General features: G+C 34.9%; 1 protein-coding gene across 4 annotated transcripts in view; it reads right to left on the bottom strand.

Moving 5' to 3' along the window:
• The window catches only part of UBR5 (ubiquitin protein ligase E3 component n-recognin 5), a 127,279-nt gene that overhangs the window by 9,540 nt on the left and 95,770 nt on the right, over positions 1 to 21,969 (bottom strand). For 2 of the 4 annotated variants that reach the window (XM_063080117.1, XM_063080119.1), the window contains exons 35-53: positions 20,749 to 20,872; positions 19,869 to 19,980; positions 18,841 to 18,972; positions 17,993 to 18,250; positions 17,174 to 17,442; positions 16,788 to 16,999; positions 13,918 to 14,148; positions 13,339 to 13,412; positions 12,206 to 12,378; positions 12,001 to 12,114; positions 10,744 to 10,964; positions 9,218 to 9,338; positions 9,029 to 9,133; positions 6,296 to 6,539; positions 4,954 to 5,065; positions 4,207 to 4,351; positions 3,421 to 3,551; positions 1,977 to 2,037; positions 184 to 359 (exon numbers count right to left, since the gene is read on the bottom strand). In XM_063080117.1, coding sequence (XP_062936187.1) covers positions 184 to 359; positions 1,977 to 2,037; positions 3,421 to 3,551; positions 4,207 to 4,351; positions 4,954 to 5,065; positions 6,296 to 6,539; positions 9,029 to 9,133; positions 9,218 to 9,338; positions 10,744 to 10,964; positions 12,001 to 12,114; positions 12,206 to 12,378; positions 13,339 to 13,412; positions 13,918 to 14,148; positions 16,788 to 16,999; positions 17,174 to 17,442; positions 17,993 to 18,250; positions 18,841 to 18,972; positions 19,869 to 19,980; positions 20,749 to 20,872 — 3,015 coding nt within the window. The remainder of the gene's footprint in view (positions 1 to 183; positions 360 to 1,976; positions 2,038 to 3,420; positions 3,552 to 4,206; positions 4,352 to 4,953; positions 5,066 to 6,295; positions 6,540 to 9,028; positions 9,134 to 9,217; positions 9,339 to 10,743; positions 10,965 to 12,000; positions 12,115 to 12,205; positions 12,379 to 13,338; positions 13,413 to 13,917; positions 14,149 to 16,787; positions 17,000 to 17,173; positions 17,443 to 17,992; positions 18,251 to 18,840; positions 18,973 to 19,868; positions 19,981 to 20,748; positions 20,873 to 21,969) is intronic. The other 2 variants (XM_063080118.1, XM_063080120.1) reach the window with 1 other exon arrangement.

The following is a 21,969-nucleotide window of genomic DNA, read 5'->3' as shown; positions in this document are numbered from 1 at the left end:
TTCTCTGCAGCCTTATTTTCATCCAGTATGAAGTAGAGCATATATACATTTTTTAACTAATATGTTTTAGAAAACCTCATAAACTCAAATTTTCATATATACATTTTTAAATTAATATGTTTTAGAAAACCTCATAAACTCAAATTTTTTAGAAATTCAAATATAAGATTAGAGTTATTTTACCTGCCAATGTTTCTGAAACAATTCAGCCTTGCTTCTGTGTTTTTGCCAGGCCTCGGAGTATAAAATCCTCTTTTTCCAGGTTGGTAAAACAAAGGGGAATTGTCATCACCATCATCTGTGTCATCTAAATCCATATCTACTACACTGCGACTAGAGCCATGACGCTTTCGGTTTTCCTAAAAACAGTATCAGAGATTAAACACTAAGATTCATTTTAAAAACATATGAACTGGTCCTGTGAAATCACTGAAAGTGAAGTCAGGTAGGCAGAGCAACATTCATGTTTAAATGTATGGGTATAACGATACTAAAAGTAAATAAACTATTAATTTGCCCTTTCAGAACTGTGATACAAAAAGCTTGTGCATATTAAGTCAACGTCTCTATTATTTAAATAAAATCATTTAATGAAACTCAGGTTAGGTTCTTTCACCTTAATGCCTGAAAGATATTTTCACTGGATAAAGAATTCCAGATTGACAATTCTTTCAGCACTTTATTGATGAAGATCCATGGCCTTCTGGCCTCCATTGTTTCTGATGAGAAAGACACTTTGCTCTTTTACCTTTGTTCTGCTATTGACACATCCAGTGAATTTTTTTCTTTCAGATATTGTACTTTTAATTCTAAAATTTCCCTTGGTTATCTTTTAAAGTTTCTATTTCTCTCCTGAGAACCTCTATCTTTCCATTCATTATTTGTACCATTATCTCACAGAGCACAAGATAAAGTCTTTGATAATTCCAACAAGTGGGTCATCTCATGGTTACCATCTACTGGATCTTTTCCCAGAACTGGTCAGTCTTTCATGGTTCTTTGTAAACTGTGTAATTACAGGGTGTACTCTGGACATTTTGAATATTAAGTTGTGAAACTCTGGATCTAATTAAAATGATACAGAAAATGTTTTTTTTTTGTTTGTTTTTTTTTTTTTTTGGTTTTAGTACGCAGTCAACCTGGTTAAGTTCAAACTGGAAGTTGTACCTTCCCAGTGCAATGGTTTCAATGCCAATTAAGTTTTTAAAGCCTTTATTATGCTATTTTGCTTTATTATGCTATGCTGTATATGCACCACTTGGGATAGTCTGAAACTTGGGCAGTGGTTTATGCTATACTTTAATTCTCAAAGCCTTTGCTCTCTTCCAGCTAAGATGGAATAACAAGGATCAGCTTTACTCTCCTGCCTGAAAAGATGTCATACCCGTCACTTTTCAAATTTTGATTTCCCTCTCCAATCTGTGTGCTATTGTTTACTTTTCAGAATTCTTAGGTAGTTCTTTTTCATATTTTGTCCGGAGTGTTTAGTGTAGTCAGTGAAAGAGATAAGATTATAATGGTTTGCTTCATCTTGGCTGGCACTGGAAGTTCACAGGTAGGTTAAGAATGAAATACATATAATGAAATACAGAATGCACTAAAAAGTCTCCCTTACTGCTATACGACAATGTCATGTTTTCTCTGCATCTTTACCATCAGCTGCTTTTCTCATAAACGAGTCCTAGGATTCTGCGCTGCCTTCACTCTTTCTCCACTATTCAATTCATTACATCTTCAACTTAATCTTAATTCAGGCTGTGCTAAGAGACAACCAGTGAGGGCAGTTACACTAGCCCTAACTAAACCTATCTTATTACTTTATTCTGTATGTGACAACCATATACCTATCTTTGCTTCTCTCTTTCTACTGTAATCATCAATTTTATTTATAAAGACAGTTTCTTCATAAATCCTACTTTCTTCCCTTTTATTTAAATTCTAAGTGCTTACTATTACACGTACAAAACATCCCTTACCTGTACCTTTTCTGAGGAGTCTAATAATCCAAGATCCAGGATACTGTCAGCTCCGTTTTCCCTAAAAACAACAACAAAAAAAAAAATTTAACATTCCAGATAACTGAAACTTCTACAATTTAGAATTTGAAAAATACACAAGATGCTGTATGTGTGATTTGAGAAAATGGGTTAAAAGCTACCTATTTAAGACAAAATAAATGCAGTCTTCATGGGGGGGCTAGAATTCAAGCTCAGAGCAAGCACTATAGAACAGAAAATGCTGAAAAAACAATCACAATAGGAATCAGATTCTCTAGTGTATATAATGATTCTAGGATACTAACAAATTCACTGTACACTCCATAAAACCAGGTGAAAGCAGTCAATATTGTGTATTAGGTTCCACTCATTAGAAAACACTACTAGGCTGGCCCACTAGCTCAGTTGGTTAGAGCACAGCCTTCTAACACCAAGGACAAGGGTTCAGATCCCCATACCAGCCAGCTGCCAATAAATAAATAAATAAAACCACTACTAAATTTTCAATCCTTACATGTATTTACAAAAATCTTTTTATCAAAAATGCACATTCTTCTTAACATTTTTTACAATGGGGTGAGCTATATCAGTGTGCTGATAGCTCCAGAGACAGAGTAGAAGAATAAAGATAGAGTACATAAAGCTCAGAGAAGAAAAGTAACAGCAAAGAAAATAAACTTCTCTCAACAGTTTTTGGTTTGGGCCATTCAAAGGCTCCGAAGTGGCCGTTTAGTTCCAGTGCTCAGTCTACCTGCTTATACATCTCTAGAATCATATGTATTCTAAATTCTTTGTTTGAAATCATGATTAGGAAGGAAAAAAAATGGAAATTTTCATCTAAAATAGTAAACACTTCAAAGCCTCAAACTGAATATCAGAGTAGTCCCAGCACAGGAGCCACAGAATAAGTATAGTATATTTTCCTACTGTCACTTTTACTTGTCACCTTGGGAAAAGAGGGATAAGTAATTTGTTAGATATTTTTAGATTTTATATTAAAACAAATATAAATATATTACAGAATAGAGAGCAATAAATTGCATGAGTTTTTAAAATAAATCAAGAGGCCTAAAAAAATTTCATTCTTATGGAAGAAACTTAGGTACTGAATCTCTGAGGTATAATATGGCCTCTGCCATTAGTGGTACTCTGGTGGAGAATATGAGATGTAATTCCTTCAAGTAATTTCTAAATATCAGGTAATAAAAGACCTTTTAGAACCTAAGTGACTACTAAAACATTACCTTTCTAATACATAAGAAACTCAGCTGTCTTTTACTCATGGATTTTAAGCCATCACTTAAAAAAAAAAATTCAAGTTTTATACCTTATAGTATAAATTTTAAGATATGGTGGCACCTACATACTGAAAATAAAGTAGCTGATGTTGAAACTTAAATGCCTTCCCAACTGTACACATTACCGTCCATGTGCAATAATGAGTTCCATGGCCTCATCCACTCTTGCTCTCAGAGAATCTTCACTTGCTAGAAGGAGAAGCAGCTGAGCTGGGGATAATTCCAATAGCATTCCAGTGATTTTACTTGCAAATGCCTGTAAATGATGAACAAATGTTATCTGCCTAGTCCCTGAAACCTCCTGAGTAAATCTATAATCTTTTATTAAAATTTTTTTTTAAAAAGGAGTATAAGAAACTTGGACAACAAATATAAACATTTCTGAATCTGTAAGTCTTTTATGAAATTAGAAGCTTAATTATAAAGAACTTTGGCAGGGAACATACAAATCATGCACTAGCACAGTCTTGTCAAGGCTAGTTAAAATATTTGTATCACAAGCCTTTTTAAGGTTTTTGGTATCCATGAGTAAACACACATATACTCAGTTTCTGTATCTTTTTTCCTTCATCAGAGAATCAGAAACATCTTTTTCATTTTGGGTACAAATAAGGATACAAATAAATATGATGCACATCTAATTCTTTAGCACACAAGGAACTTCCTAGATAGAATGGGGAAAGTTCCCCAACTGATGGTAGGTGGTGAAAAAAAATATTCAAGTTATACATAGTTACCCTCCAGCAAATAGTGCTTCATTTCCTCCTAAGCTTCCTCCTCACTGCTGAGCTAAACACAATCCTCAACCATGTGGTTTGCTGGTAGCTGGTAATTTTTTTTAAAATACCAATTTTACTTTAAAAGCAAAAAAATGCCATAGTCTGTTAGGTAGCTAAGTGTACGGTACTTACTGGTTGCATTGCTTGTACACGGGGATAAAGTCTCTCCCCAAGCGCCTGCCGATGTGCTGGCAGAGGATCAGGATCATCACTAGGATTCCCTTCAGAGGCTGGTCTGAAGGGCCTCGTATCGATGGAAAGCTGTCTCCTAAAGTCTCTGTAAGAGGAAGAAAGCTACTATGACTTCATTTTCTTTGACTACAAAGTGAAAATTTCTGCACAACTAGTAGTAAAGTTATAAAATCAGAGCATATAGGTTGTTCCAGTTATGGTACCAATGTGGTAAAATGCCTAAATGGTTGGGAAATAAAGATTATCTAGATTTTGTCACTTGAAAAATCTTTATATTATAATGTGCAGATTTATAATTTTGATTCTAAGAGAGTAGGACCTTAAAATACCATAATCAACAGTCCATCCATAACTCCTTGAAATTTTAGACAAAAGTAAAATGCAGTCTATCCTAACAAGAGAAAAATTAAAAGACTTAAATAATATAATTTTCCACAATTAAGGTGGTAAGACAAACATAGGAAAGAATGATACAAAGGTAATTAAAATTTCAAATGATTATGAACTTAAGTGAGATAAATAAAAAGCCAATACAATTTGAACTGCAGTTACAGTTGTTTAGACTATGTCCAAATATTAAAATTTTCCTTTTCTAAAAACTAGTCCATAATTAGGACTCTCACTTACAGGTCTACCTCCAATTATCCTAAAAGGTGGTATTCAATAAAAGATACAACATTATCTTACCTATCCCGGTCTCTCCGAGAACCTGCTCGTAAGCCACTACTCCTCCTCATTTCTCTCTCTCTCTCCCTTTCCCGGTCTCTCTCCCCTCTGTTCCTTAATCTCTGCATTAAACCTAAAACAAAATACGAAATATACTTTGTTTGGATGAATGCAAATGCTACTACCTTAAATTTCAAAGTCAATGCAAAGAAATATGACAATCATAAAACATGACAGCTGAAAATCATCTTCCTCAGCATCTGTGTTATCAATGCCTTTCTTTCACTCTCCCTATGGTTTTGAGGGTTGTAGGTAATTGTGTATAATGTACCTGGTCCCATAACAGTTATTCACTCAGTAGTTGTTAAATGAGTTTTACCCTGTGTCATGTCAAAGCTGTGAAATACATGTAGCAAGTGGGGTGATAAGTTTCACTGTATTTAATGTTGAGATTTCTTACATGATTAATTTAAATATCCCTTCTAGAGGCTGGCTGGTTAGCTCAGTTGCTTAGAGCATGGTGCTGTGACACCAAGGTCAAGGATTCAGATCCCCATACTGGCCAGGCACCAAAAAAAAAGAAAGAAAGAAAGAAAAAAATCTCTATTCTTAGTTTTTGACATTAAAGCATTATAGGCCACCAGAACATTAGTTATCATTATTTTTAAATTCCTAAGCTTAAGCCAGAGTATGTACAGAAAAAAATATTTCTGAAATGTTATGACTTCAACAGATTTCCTCATTCATATTTGCTAATTTATTTTTATTATAAGAATATAGAATTTTAAATGGTGAAACTGATGAAAGGCTGGGGAACGCTCCCCATTTTTTTTATCCTCAATCCTTTCTACAGCTCATTTAGCCTCCAAGGTGGTGGTTTATAGAACCCCAGTGAGATACAGACACAGCTATAGCCTAGGTTAAAATACAGGATTTTCTTAGTTTTGAATAGCACTGCTCTAAACAATAGCATTTTCTTGTCAAATATCTGCATCAATTAATACATACAGGGGTAGAGGAAACAGTGCAATTTGCTCACTGAATTTTTATATCACCATGTATCTTACAATCTCACAAATAAGTAACAACTAGGATAAGAGTAGTAAAATCACAAACATTTATCAAAATAAATGTGGCAGTAAAAGAGCTAATTGTTTTATCAAAACAAACGTGGCAGTAAAAGAACAATTGTTAGATTGTTTATCAGAATAGTTTAAACAAGATTAAATCATTAATCTAGAATATAAGTTACATAAAAATGTAAATGTACATTTGTATATAAATACATATAACCATGATTATATCACTGTTTTGATAACAAGTTAAGAATTTTTATGATGCTTGTTATCTGTAGCGTACTTACTTGTGTGGGTACCTTTGTTGGCATTTTGGATACAATCTAGATTTGGCAATTTTTCATTTGACAAAAATGCCTGTGCAATGGCTGTATAAAAACTTCGTGCTACACCACTGCCCTCTCCTGGCTCATCCTTAAATGTGACTTTTACTCTGTGTACAGCCATTGGTGTAGTAGCACATCTTCGACCAAAGTGATTGTTAAGCTGCCTCATAGTCTGCTGAATGAGAAGATCTCGATCTCGATCAACCTATTAAAACACACCAAAAAGTGGTAAATTCGATGTTGGAAACTACCGTGAATTTTTATATAAAATCTGAAAATCTAATTTTAGCTTTTCCTTGATATTTAAAAAACTACAAAGTAATTTGGGTTCCCAGAAGTTTATACATTCCAAATATATAACATTCTAAAGCATACAAGAATGTCTTGTGTTAAATCAGTACAATTCTAACTCTTTTCAAAGTCTACAGGAAAACAATAATTTGTTCAATTTGGGGATACACCAGAACAAATCTCAAATGGATAAGAGATGTAAATTTAAAAAAAAAAAAAAAAAGAGCAAATACTAGAAGAAAACACAGATGAATTCCTTGGTGAGAGAATACCACAAGCTAAGTTTAAAAAAAAAACTGGGAAAAATATTTGTATCTTCTATCACTGACAAAGATGAGTGTATATATCACCTAAAGATACATAAAGAGCTTCTAAAATTTGAGGAAAAACCAACAACTTAATAGGAAAAATGGACAAAATATATCAATAAAGTTACAGAAAGGAAATGATACTAAATATATGAGAAAGTCAAATTTAAACTATACTGAGATGCTATTTCTTACCTATCAGATTAGCAAAAATTTAAAAATTTGACAACAAATAGCTGGTAAGACTGTGGGGAATCAGTCATTCTCGTATTGATGGTGAAAATGCAAAAAATATACAACCACTGTGCAGAAGTATTTGCCAATATTGGACAAAATTATATATGCACATGCCCTTTGATCCAGTAATAACAAGTCTGAGAATCTATCTCAAAGACACATTAGCAAAATAGAGAAACACACACGAAGCTATTCATTCATGATACTACCATCGGTAACAGCAAAAGAATGGATATAAACCTCAAATGTCTAGTCAATAGAGACTGGCTGAAAAAACTGTGGTAACAACCATAAAATACAGTACACTAAGCAGCTGTAAAAGGAAGGTGGAACATCTCTCTCTATACAAAGTACACACATGTACTTATATTTTTAAAGGAGAGAGGGTAAACTTTAAAAAATGGTGAAAGACACAAAAATGGCAACTAGACTTCCCTGAATATACCTTCTGTAAAGCTGACCTTGCAACACTGTAGATATTTTACATTAATTATAAAACAAAACAAAACCACAAGAGGAGAAAGCAATCACTAAAAACTGAAAGCACAATAAAACAAAACACCCTAACTGTACAGAGCTGGTAGCAAAACCACACTAAGAGGAATTACTTCAAGTGACTTTTTTTTTTTTTTGTCTTTTTTGTGACCGGCCGCACCACGCTCAGCCAGTGAGCGCACCGGCCATCCCTATATAGGATCTGAACCTGCGGTGGGAGCGCTGCTGCGCTCCCAGCGCTGCACTCTCCCGAGTGCGCCACGGGGTCGGCCCTCAAGTGACTTTTAAACAAAGTAATTTGATTTCACACCTCTAACTGGATGTGATCTAAGAACAAAAAATTGCAAATTAATTTGAAGCTATTTTCAGTAACTATGTTGTTGGTAGTAGTGTTGCTGTTGTCATGCTAAAACTGCTGTGTATGTGCTGCAGGATAAAAACAATATTGCTGGATATTCAGTTTGGAAGAAAGGAGAATAAAGACTTAAGACCTAAGAGATGAGAGCTGAGCCCGTGGCGCACTTGGTAGAGTGTGGCGCTGGGAGCGCTGCGACGCTCCCGCCGCGGGTTCGGATCCTATATAGGACTGGCCGGTGCACTCACTGGCTGAGTGCCGGTCACAAAAAGGACAAAAAAAAAAAAAAAAGACCTAAGAGATGAAAATAACAAACAAAACAACGTTATGGTCCTAAATCTTGATGTGAATTGGGAGTATCAGTATGAATTCATCTATATTTAAAAATGGTTAAACAGGCAAATCTTATGTATTTTACTGTAATAGAAAATTTTTTTAAGTGCATTTCCTAATTCTATCCACTAAAAAGGCCTAGAAACAATTACCACCAACCCAGTAGCAACGTGCAGCCATAGAAGCTCAGATTGTAATCTCAAAATACAATTTTTTACTAAAAAAGAAGCAGGGCTTCCTGAAGAAAATGGCTGACTTGGGGTCTGTGACAGAAAATGCACAACATGAGACATACCAGAAAAGTAAGGAAGTTGTTAGATTATTGGGGTCATGTTAAAAGGACTCAGAAGCCAAAAACAACTCAGGACTCCCAATAGCCAAAGAAGAGACTATTTGAGCAGAAATAAGAATAATCTCAATCTAATGAAACACATCAAAAACATTTAAATCCACGAGAGCATAATGATACTTAAAAAAAAACAAAACTAAACTAAAACTCTTTGGTTTTAGAGGAGCCAGGAAACCACTATTCTATATTTGGTGATTAACATTTCTTTCTTTTCTTTTAATTTTTAATTAAAGTACGTATCCCTAAGCAAGATCTATTGTTATTTGCATGTTTTAAAATTTATATAAATGGAATATTATATGTATAGTATAAGAAAATCTAAATACCTTTACCTCTAGTGATAAATCTCTTGACTGCTGGTTTCTCAGTTTTTCCATTTCTCTACGGAATTTTGATTCTTTTACCTCAAAACCACCCAATTCGGTTAGGATCTTTAAAAAAAATGCATGACAGAATTATTCTCTGAAATTTGTTCTTATTAGGCAGAACAGAATTTAAAGTGCACAAATACATACTGATCCAGGTTCTGCTCCAACATCTTCCATGAACACCCTGCCAAACAGTTCTAAAGAAAGGCGCCAACGTCCCAGCAACATATCATGGGAAATAACCATTCCCATGAAGCTACACTGTGGCCTGTAAAAAGTTTAAGGGGAAGTGGGGAAATAATTTTTAGCCAATTCCAAAAATTCATTGCTCAATGAAATAATTTACTTGGTCTTTTATTTTTCTCAGGTCTTAAGTTCTTCAAACCACATCCTCTCTTAATAATTTTTTCATGGCTACTTGTTCCTCACAGAACTTCTCATTTTTACTCTCTTATCCCTTCTGTCCTCTATATATGGATACATCCAGTCTGCTTCTTATTTTCACCTTTTTACTTTACCTCCTCTCATTCAAGTCCTCCATCTAAGTGATTCCCATATCCCCCTCTGGTTCAAACTTTCACAATAAACCAGAATTTCCACTTGTCAATATATCCATGTCAACGATGTTCAATTCAGACTCAACGTGGCTAAAACTTCACCGCTTCACCACAGTGACACTTCCTAATTTTTTCAGTAGCACCATCTATTTCCATATTGCACAGACTTGAAGCAAATTTTAATTTTTCTTTCCCCTGTTCCTCCAGAGTGATCAAGTCCTTCCTTCTTTAGTTTCTCTTTCTTTCCATGATTTCCTTTCTATTTCCCAAAGCCAATATTGTACCTCAAACCTTTTTCCCCACTAGCCGGAACGAATGACAGCTTTCTAAACTGGTCTTCCTACCGCTAATTCTACTCTCCAATCTACTTCTACACATTCTAACCATCTCAGCTCAAGCCACATTGCCTGTAGGAAGCTTGAGCCACCCCAGTCCACAATTCTCACTTGCTTTATGTGGTTGTTAGACAATGTATATATAATGTATCTTGTTACTGAAACTAGCTTGTTAACTCCTTTGCAGCAAAAAAATTATGTGATACCATGTCACCAAAAAATACAGAACATAAAGCAGATGGTCAACAAATCACGTGATGAATACCCACACTGAGTCACAATACTAGCAACTTTTTATTGGGTAAGCAAAGAACTTACCTCCTGCAAGAGAATTCCCATCTATAAACCTGGCAAAGGAGCCCAGCTAAATGTGAGTCACAAATCTAGAAAGTTCTGCCCTCTAGTTATTCACATGTTCCCCTTAGATTAGCTATTGGTAACAAGTCTGTAAGTAACAATTTGACATGGATATATGCTTTAAATCAGTACTGAACATTAAAAACTAAGGTCTCAGAACTTTCTCAATAAAGTGAAGAGAAAAGAATGTCAACCAATGACAAAATAGTCACAAAACCCCCAAAATCCAGAAAACTCACCTTTAATAAACACCTTTAAGGATGTTAAGTTAATTAACTTTAATATTTAAATATCTGATGATAAACTAGGAAATCATAAAAATAATAACATTTAATTCTATTTATAAAATTAAATTATAAAATTTCTAAATAAAAATTCTTAATAAAATAATGCAAAAGGAAAACTACATTCACTTAGCAAATACCTGAAAGATGTAAGAGGTGGTCCTTCACTTTCAGTAAGTCCTATTTCTGCTAGTAAACTACTTTTCAACTGTGCAGCAAGATCATGAGCAGATGGCCCTGGTTTTGAACTCTCAGCTTCTTCTGGCAGCACATTCTGTTCTTCCCCTTCTTTTTTTTGCCGATTTTGCATATTCATTACATTTTTCAGATTGGCAGCGTAAGACATTTTAGTTGGAAGAACCTATGAATTTTTACATTTAAAAGGTACACATTAAGGAAAAAAACTAATTAGATTTTGTTTTCAATTTAGTAATATAGAAATCACATGGATGTTAAGTAATTAATTTTTCCTTTTTGGAGCTTCAGTTGTAAAGATGCAGCCTGTTCTTATCTATGTGATTCTCCTGGCTGATCACCAATTCCAATGCATTTACCACAGTAGTAGCATCAGAGAACTTCTAAAGGACTCTTTTGTCTCTTACACATTTTCAGTATGATGGTGCTTCAACAAGTTCATGGAAAATATCATATTTTAATTCTATTTTTCCACATACTTTTTGAAGTATCCTCATATTTTCAGTTTTTCATTCTCCATTTATCACTTACATAATAATTTTTAAAATTCTATTCTACTACATTTCTTCTGTGCCTGCTTTTTAATATGTTACTATTTTTCAGTGTAGAAACAACAGAGTATAATTTTAGGCTCTCAGTTCTGTATCTGAACACTAGATCTGCCATTTAACTAGCTGTGTGACAATAGACAGTCCAAATGAAAATTATTTAATTTCTTCAAGCCTCAGTTTCTTACCCATAAAATCAGGATAATGTTTCTACCCAACATGGAGATAGAATTATTCAAAACTGTTAAGTATCGTGATTAATGCTACCTTATTTATCTACATGATTTAAATTATCTTATGATTCTTGACTCAAATTATTTCAGTAAGCCAAAGAAGTTTTAAGCCAAAAATTATATATTCTCTTATATACAAAATGTTTTATATATATATTTAAATTTTTAGCAGCATACAACAATCAACTCTGTGAAACAGACAAAGCATATAACGAAGCTGCTATTTCATGGATGAAGTGACCTGATACAGCAAAATATAAGTGTTGGAATTCCTTCTATTATGTCACAAAGCAGGTATTTCTGACACTACTTCTATTATTTTCGGAAATAAAATATTCTGAATTAATGCATTTCCAAAAATCTGGGTGCTGGGTCAAGTATTAACAAGTATTACATTGCAAAAACTTTTATTATATCTTACCTCAAGACAGTTTCTATCCACCGTAACCTCCATTAAGCATTTCCCACTACTGGTAGATGAAGAATAAAGACCCTGACTTGGACGGCCAAAAAGATCCTCCTTTCTAGCATTTGGCTGGAATTTTAACAGAAATATTCTAGTTATGTTGAACACTTAAAATAAAGTCAACTAGAAAGAAAACTTAAGACTTGTGTGTTTAATTCACCTGCAACAGATGTGGCTGATCAGCCAAGGGGATAGCTTCAGCCAGAGGCACTTCAAATGGATTTGGTGGTATACATCCAAGGAACGTCATGGAGTCTGAACGTCGGAAAAATGGATGGTTTTGGCCAGTTTCTGCAGGAAGAGAGTCATCATCCTTATCATTCAAAGCAGCACCTAAACATAAAAAGATAAAACGTTTTGTTTTAGGAAAATTATTTAATTATTGGGGAAGGGTAAATAGAATATTAATCTGCTCAACCCAAAATTCCTGATATCTTTATAAAATTTTAATGCCACTTAAAAACAAGTTAATAGTTCAAAATTGTAGTGAAATTTTTTAAAGTAAAAATTCAAAATATAGCAGTTTAGTATGATTACATTGGTAAATTTTATGTTATATGTATCATACAACAATAAAAAACGCAAAAACAAAATTAGCAGTAACAAATATCGTTCCATTCAATATGGGACAGAGGTTTCCCATATCTTCCTCTTTATCTCTCTAGAAATTCAAACCAAAATACAGCTAGATTCCTGAGCATATTCAGGACCCAACTCACTGATGACTCCAAAAGGAGCTGCAATATGAGCAGCATTTGTTTACTTGTAAGTTCTACTTCCTCTAGTTAGATAAACAGAGAAAAAATGTCTGGGCTACTCATGTATCCCAATAGTAAGTCAGCACACTAGCACCAACTCTTCTTAATGGAATAGAACTTTAGAGTTTTAATATTTGGGAATTATAATGAATATTTCTCATTTTCCTGACAATCTATTTTGGATCAATACTAACAAAGGTTTTGCTAAGACTTTATTTAAATGTGGTACACCTACACACTTCGCTTAAGAGTAAAGGTAAACATAAAACTAAGAAATGCAAAGGAGAGAAGATAAAGTAGGAAAAAATATCAACTGTTGTAAAGTTCATAGCATTTTTTTAATTCACCCTTAATTATGAAACATATAATACAAGGATGTGTATGGAAAAATGGACAAAAATGGTAAGAAATGGGACATAGAGAAGAAAAGAGAAATTCCCACCCAGACAGAAAATAATGAAGTTAAAAAGCCTGAAGGGGAAATACTGAGACAGCCATTCCTTAAAGTAGATTAGCAGATTTTCTGTGCACTAACTTTGATTGGTGTCATCATCATTTTCATGTTCTGAATCTTCATTATCAATACCCAGTTCCAAGAGTTCTCGCGTCCTTTAAAAAGACAAGTGAGTAATTTTACATGAAGTATTTGTATAATATAAGTAGGAGCAAAGGTGAGGGGAACTACAAGCATAAAAACACTGAAAAGGTCACTTAAGTATCTACCCAATTGCAACCACTGTGATACAGTTTCAGACTCTGGGAAATGGTACTGATCAGCCTAATATACTACATTACAAAATGGGCCTGACAGAAACAAGAAGCTAATCACCCAAGAAATAGTTAGTGCCTACACAAACTCTAAGAGAAAGCATGATAATCAGGCCAAACTATCTTAAGCATGAAGCTTAACTGGATTCTTAAGTTTCTCATTTTAAGTGAGGAGTAGTGACAGAAAAAGGATGGACAGACTTAAGCCCACATTCTCACAGGAAATGTTCCTGTACTATTTCTCTTTCACAGTGCTGTTCTCCTTACTCCAAACTCTGATAATGTACTAACAGAGACCACACCAAACAAGTATTTCTTAAACCAACCCCAAGGTAAGTATAGATACCTTTTGCGTTCTAGCTGGGGTGTATCTAATGTTGTCTGCTGATTCATAGCTTTAATCCAGTATATAAGGGCTTGAAAAACATATGCCACATGCTTCAATGAACAAACATCCAAAACTGGAAGGACATCAGAATGCTCATCATTATGAGACCGCATTAAAGAGAGAGCATAATTTAGGAAGTCTCCTCGAGCAGACATCATTCCTTGACGGGCACTAAGCAATGTAGCACGTCTATGGGAACAGAAAGAAATGAAAATGTTTATAAAAAGAACACAAATGTAAAATTGACCACTGTCATAAATATACAAAATTAGGAACTCAGAATACTTATGAGTATATAAATATATATTCATAAAATATATGAATATTTTTATTTTATTCATAAATAAAACCTCATTAAGCCTATGGCTCTGCTTTAGAAATATAACCATTGTGTATGATTTATATAGCCCTATATTATTATATAGAAAAGGAATTCCAGTATCCTTTGGAATGGCAGAAGGAACTCCTTCCCTAAAGACAATGATTCTCAAACTTCAGGGTCAAAATAACCTAGAGAGCTTATTAAAACAGATATCTGGTCCCTCCACCATAGTTTTAGTTAAGTCTCGAGTAAGGCCCAAGAACTTGCAATTCTAACAAGCTCCCAGCTGAGGTTGATGCTGCTGTCCTAGGGACCACACTTTCAGAACCACTGCCTAAAAATGACACAAAAAGCACAAGCAACAAAAGAAAACACAGATAAAATTAACTTTATCAAAATTTTAAACTTTTGTACTTCAAAGAACACTGTCAAGAAAGTAAAAAAATAACCCAGAGAATGAGAAAAATTTTTACAAATCATATTTAGTAAGGGACTTGTACCCAGAATATGTAAAGAACTAAACAACCACCAAAAAGACAAGCCAATTTTTAAAAATGGGCAAAGAATCTAAATAGACATTTCTCCAAATAAATAAAAATGGCCAATTGGCATATAAAAAGAGGGTCAAAACCACAATGAGATTACTATGCCACAGACACTAAGATGGCTAAAATCAAAAGACAGATGATAAACAAGTATTGGTGAAAATATGGAGCAAGAAAACTCTCATATATTCCTGTCAAGAATGCTTTCCTCCTCGGAAAAGTCTCAAAGTTTCTCAAAAGGTTAAACACGGATAATTACCATATGACCCAGCAATTCCACATCTAGGACTACACCCATGAAAATTGAAAACACATGTCACACAAAACCTATACACAAATGTTCACTGCAGCATTATGCACAATAGTGAAAAGGTAGAAGCAACCCAAATGTCCATCAATTGATGAAAAGATAAACAAAATGTGGTATATCTACAGAATGAAATATTATTAAAAAATAAAAATGAATGAAGTGTTGATACATGCTACAAACATGGATAAACCTTAAAACCATTATGCTACATGAAAGTCAGTCACGAAAGACCACATATTGTATGATTCTATTTACATAAAATGTCCAGAATCTGTAGGTACAGAAAATAGATTACAGGTGCCTAGGGCAGGAAGTTAGGGGTAAACGGAGAATGACTGCTAATAGGTATGAGGTTTCTTGTAGAGACGATGAAAATACAGGTATTCCAAAATTGACTGTGATGACAATTACACAGCTCTGAAAAACTATGGGATTGTATACTTTAAATGGGTATATGGTATGGTATGTAAATTATATCTCAGTAAAGTAACATAAAAACACGTGAGACAGTGAGAGAGAACACTGCCACCAAACAAGATCTATCATCAGAATTGTGTGTTCTCTGGGGTAGTGACTATAGCTAAGAAAGACAAGGCATGTGTCTTTGTAGAGCAGGCTTCCTAGGACAGGAAAGCTGCTGCCTCCCAAATCTTTATCTCTAATCCAGACATCTCTGCCAAGCATTCAATTTTGCATGCTAGACTTTGCCACAAAATTGTTTTCCCAGTTCTCACATGTTCAAAAGCAAGTGTGTCCACTCCACTCCTCTAGATTTTTCTCTTAATTTTTCTATGAGTTACTCATAATCAAAATATAAAAATAAATTCGGCCTCCTCCTGCTCTATCCCTCAACAAGGCCCTAAATTCTGTTAATGATTTCAATGCTTTCTCCCCTCCTTCTTGGCCTTATCTCTCTTGTAGACTCCAACCATAGTCTTGTTAAAGTTTTGTAAGCAGTCTCCTAGACCCTTGTCTTTCCTTACTTTTTTTGATCTGTCCAAAGTAGCAAAGTTGTTTAGCCTGAGCCAGAATGAGAACCAAATCCTAGGACTTTGATTTTAAGTACAGGGCACTTTCACTATATGGCACCGCCACTGCTCTAGTGTTCAATGTTTGGGCTAATACCTAGTCCTGAAAAAGATCATTTTATAATTGAATAGAAAGAACCTAACAAATACATATATATATTTTTTAATTATGATTCAACCAGCTGGAGGAAATAGGGAAAAAACTTGAGGTTGGAACCCAAAGGGCAGCTTTGGTAATTTCACATACTTTTCCTTCCTGACTACAAAGTACATTCATATTCAATCACAATCAAAATACGTCTTTCCATGAATATATATATGCCTTTCAAAAAGGAAGTGGAGAGCACTGGGGGATAATGACAGGATGTGGACCAACAACTTCAAAATGGAAAAGTCTTTAGTATTAGACTCCTATGACATGAATGGGTTTTTACAAAACAGTTTGGATTATAACTAACATTTTGCATCAATCTACACAACAACCTAAAAAGAAATAATGCAAGGCATTTACTTCCTCCTCTACATTAAGATGAGGTTTTATGTAACAGCAATCATAAAGCTCTAACCTTCTAGGAGATAAGGGCTCTATCTAAACACTCAAGTATATATGAGGAATTTCATACCGTCTGCCTTCAAGGGTTCGTAAACTAGCCTCTTCTCGTGCGGTCATCCTCTCTCTACGTGCTGAATTCTGAGAAGCGTGAAGAGGATGATTTGGATGTCCTGGATCACCAGCAGATGCTAATGCAGAACCATAACGTAATTGAGCTTCAGTAGAATCCATAATACTGACCATCCAGTTCCAAGTGGGAATAAGCTTTTCTTCTACATAGTTCTATGGAGACCAAACTAAAATAGTTAAAACTATCCAAACAGAGCTAAATTTAATACAGTAGTAGTATGTCAACATTTAAATATTTGTAACATTAATTCTCATTATACTGGAATTCTTATAATTGACATCCAAAAAATATATATTTGAATGAGTAACTTTTCAATGGTTTCATACCTGTAAGTTGACTGCATCTTGGTAAGTCAACTTCACAGCTGCTGGAATCTGAGAGTATACTAGGTGATTATACTTAGGAATAAGGCCCATCAAGTCCGAGATTTGTCTGATGACAATGCTATATGCTCTGGCTAAACTGCTTGCTGATGTTAAGTAGCTGCTGGCATTGCTAGCTTCCAAAGCAGCTGCTGCAGCTGCAGCACTTGTACTGATGGTACCACTCCGGCGTAAGTTGGAAGGATCAATGTAAATCAAACCCGCTGAACTTGCTATAAGGAAAAAGAACAATCATGAGCTAATGTCGGTTGCTAATTGTGTTTCTCTGGCACTATATATACTTATATAAATCTAAATGGCCAACTGCTAATATGTAGTTACTGAGCAAAAATCTTTCCCTAAACCATGCTAATTTGGGGAGGGAAGTGTTGAGGGGGGCAAAAATTAGTATAACAATCTGAACCAAGGGTGATTTTTGTGCCCTCTCCCCCCAAAGGGGACATTTGGCAATGTCTGCAGATATTTTTAGTTACCACAACTGCAGGAAGTGGAAGGGAGGGGAGTGCTACTGGCATTTAGTGGGTACAAGGCCAGGAATGCTGTTTAATATCCTACAATGTGCAAGACAACCCCCACCGTAAAGAATTATCCAGCCCAGAGTAGTAACAGTACAAAGACTGAGAAACCTTGTTATAATCATTTATAAAGAATTTCTATCCTTGAAACTCAACAAAACAATGAGGAACCATTATAAAAATATTTAATTTGTTCTATAGATGAACATGCATAATTTTAAAAAGCCATTTAAGTTTTCAGACTTACCTGCCGGTGTGGATGTACTGGAAGGGGCTGTGCTAGTTGCTCGCTGGTGCTGGGTGTTACGGACAGCCCACTGCATGGAACGGGGAGCTTGGGCAGCACCATTGGCATGGGAGCTATTTGTGGTTCTTTCTAATGGTTCATCAAGCATAAAGGTCTCCTGTTCTATGTCGTCACTCTGACTACTGCTGCTATCAGAATCACTTGAGTCATTTGATTGAGAATCATCTTCAGAAAAGAAGGCAGGAACACTGCTTGCTCCTAAATTTTTTGTTTTTAAAACCAGATACATTGTGAGTTTGTTGATAATTAAAATTACAATGTACCTCCCTCTCTCATTCAGGAAAATATACATATTAAACAGAATGCCAGGTTGTTTCAAAAGTCCACAAAACCCACTATTAAGAGTTTAATTAAAAAAGAACTCTTTTAGGGCCGGCCCCGTGGCGCACTCGGGAGAGTGCAGCGCTTGAGAGCGCAGTGGCGCTCCCGCCGCAGGTTCGGATCCTATATAGGGGTGGCCGGTGCACTCACTGGCTGAGCGCAGTGCAGGAGACACCAAGCCAAGGGTTGTGATCCCCTTACCGGTCACAAAAAAGACAAAAAAAAAAAAAGAACTCTTTTAGATGAACTTTAAAATTTCCATTATTTAAAAACCAGAAAAGCTGGGGAGAAAAGCTTTTAAAATAATACCTTCTTCTCTAACATCTACAGATGAAGTTCATCTAAGGATGAAGTTATAAAAAGGTTTAGCTACACTGTGCATATCGTACTGAGTATTAACCATTTCATGTTGAATACACACAAAGCTTTAGCATAAGCAAGAAAGTTGCTGGGATAGGACAACACACCTGCTTCTGAGCCAGCAGTTGCTGCAGTGACAACGCTTCTGCGCCCACTAGCATTATCTTGGTTGCTATGGTTACTTTCACTGTCACTTTCTGTTTCAGCTGCTGCTAACAAGTCCAGTTCCATGTCACTTCCTAGAAAATATATTTAAATAATAATAAGAAAAGAAAACAATTACAAACTTACTATGAATCAAGACATGGTCTGATAAGGCATAATATCATAAGGGTAGGAACTAAGAAAAGTATACTGGTAAGTGGGTGAAAAAAGACACAGAGAAAGGATAACTATTCCCATAAGAATAAGTGACTGCTCAACATTAGAAGAATGACTAAGTAAATTGTGGCAGTCAGTGGACTATTACATAGCAACTGAAAATCTCCTGAAGAGCCTTAGGTGTCTGCAAAAAAAAGTGTTCAGCAGGGTGACTTCAGTTAGTGGGCAGAGCTCTGGACTAGGTCCACTTGCTCCATTTCCATCAGTTTTACATATTGGGCTTCCAAAAGGGGAAGGAAGTTAAAACCATCTATTCTATACTTCATGGTATATACGTATGTCAAAAAATATCAAATTATAAATTTTAAATATGTGCAATTTAATTATCTTAAGTGAAAAAGGAGTCATAAAAATTACACATATAACATTTAAATGACATGAATAGGAACAAGGCAGTGCCAGGGAGGACTGAAGGTAAAAATACAAATTGTTAGCATCTGGGTAGGATTGTGGGTGATTTATTTTCCTTTTCTCTAATTTCCAAATGTTTCATAATGTGGTTATGATTATTTTGGTTTTCAAAAGTCTTTTAAGAAAAGAGAAAGTGACTTAGAATGAATGGAAAAGGGAGAAGAGGAAAAATTATTTTATATATGTATGTAGCTACCTCCTAATATTTTGAATCAGATGCTACAGAATCCCTTGGCAGAAGATATGTTTAATATTTCACTATACATCAAATGGGTCTTTTCTCTGTATTTAAAATCTCCCTTTCAAGGTGTCTGATTTACTCATACTGAAGTAACCTGCATACCGTCTTCATCATGTTCATCATGTTGTCCCTCTGCCTCAGCATTTTCTTCCCCATGTTCTTCCTGTTCATCATGATGATCCTCTTCTCCAGCCACACCCTCCACCACCTCAACCTAAATCCAGAATCTTATTTGTAGACAATCAAAGTACATAACAAACCCATATCTCTACCAGGGTTCCTCCACAGCAACTACTAAACTAAAATGCAAAGATCCCTAACTATAAGGAATTGTAAATTACACATGAAGCAGTTTTGAGTCTTCATTTGCTAGTGACAATTTACTATCAAAAATTTTATCAACATAGGGCTGGCCATTTAGCTCAGCTGGTTAGAGCATAGCCTTATAACACCAAGGTCATGGGTTTGGATCCCCATACTAGCTGCCAAAAACCAAACAAATTCTTTAAAAATTATATCAACATATCGCAAAGTTTATGATTATTGTTCATATACAGAATCCTAAAATTAGAAGTATAAAAATTATACTTGGGGGGTGGGATAAGTTTTTTATATACTTCAGCCATTATAAAACTTACCTAATAAAAATGCAGTATCTCTTTCGAACACACTGCACAAATCTACTAAGTTTTTATTTTCACATTAAGAATATCTATTCCTAACATTGAGATTATCTTTCCTCTTAACCCTTAAGTAAAAATAAATTGTGTGTCCAATTTCCTAACATCCAGTAAAACAAGGATTATTAAAATCATTTTAATATGAATAACCACAAATGAGAACATATAACAAAAGTCTACAGGCTGGATGCAAATGCATATAGTAGTCCTAAGATACTATTAATATAACTTCTAGTGACTACCTTCCCCTTCCCACCAAATAAAAGTTTTTCATCTGCCACAATTAAAACAGTTAAAACTACCTCTTCCACATCTGCCGAAACAATATCATCCTGTTCCTCATCTCTGCCCCGAACTGGTTGTGACTGGCTGATGCGCCTCTGCTGAGGATTCCGGATGATGTAGGATGACTGAGACTGACTGGAGCTGTAAGGAATCAGAAGGTTATTACTGCTGCCCCATCTCAGACATACAGCACATACTTTTATGCTTCTCAGTGTAAGCACTTAGCTAGTTTATTACATGTGAGACACTTGCTAGGATGCCATTTTAAATCTGACCTGAGAATTCTTGAAAACCAACAATAATTAATCTGTAGTACATCAGGAAATATGAACCCCAAAAGAAACTATTTTACCATACAGATTTTAATTATATCTCAGAATTTGCTTTTGCTTTTTAATAAGTCATTTCAAATATGTGTTGATGAAGATATTTGTATGAGTCCTTCCAATTAAAAAATTCTACAGAAGATTTTTCCTTCTCCACCAGCAATCCTCAACTTCCAAAGGCTCCAATATCACCATTCATCCATGAACTTATTATAAGTGATCTATTCTTTAAGAGACCTAACCCAATTTCTACTTTGCATCAGCTTATTAATCATTGACTTCCTAATGTGTGGGGGGGGAAACATCAATTCAAAAGAATAATTTTACAAAAGAATTATAACCGAAGATGGGGTAGCAAAAGTTTTACTTCCCTAAAAACCTGATTTGGAAACAGCCAAGACAAGATAGAAGCCTCCATTAAAAGGGAAGGGGAAAACCAAGAATACAGTTTAAAATGCAAGCCAGAGATTTGTAGATGGTTGTTAACCCTGTGACCTGTTATTTAAGATTAAGAAACAGGGGCTAAGAGAGGTTAAAGTTAAAAGACCTTTAAAACACTGCACTGTTAAGTGTTCTTTCCTCACCTCAGTTACTCTGAGAAATGAAAATCAAACTAGTTACATGTGAGAACCAAGTGAGACAATTTGGGTGTTTAACACTAGAACTTTAAGTCACTGGTAAAACAGATCATGAATTACAAAGGAGTGGGAGAGGCTAAGAGAAAAATCTGTGGGGAAGAAAAGGTTATTTCCAGCCACTAAATAGATTTCAATATTTTCAACATTAACAAATAAGTCAAAATTGTGTGAAGCCACAACTATTTCTTTTTTTAAATGTTTTTTTAAAACATCCTAGAACAAACATCCACAAGAACTATAGTCCTTTCAAAACTGTTACCTTAAGTAGTTACGC

The sequence above is a fragment of the Cynocephalus volans genome, chromosome 15 (genome assembly GCF_027409185.1).
Source record: "Cynocephalus volans isolate mCynVol1 chromosome 15, mCynVol1.pri, whole genome shotgun sequence".
NCBI lineage: Eukaryota > Metazoa > Chordata > Mammalia > Dermoptera > Cynocephalidae > Cynocephalus > Cynocephalus volans.
Note: the sequence above shows the minus strand (reverse complement) of the source record. Positions and strands in the feature narration are given on the sequence as shown.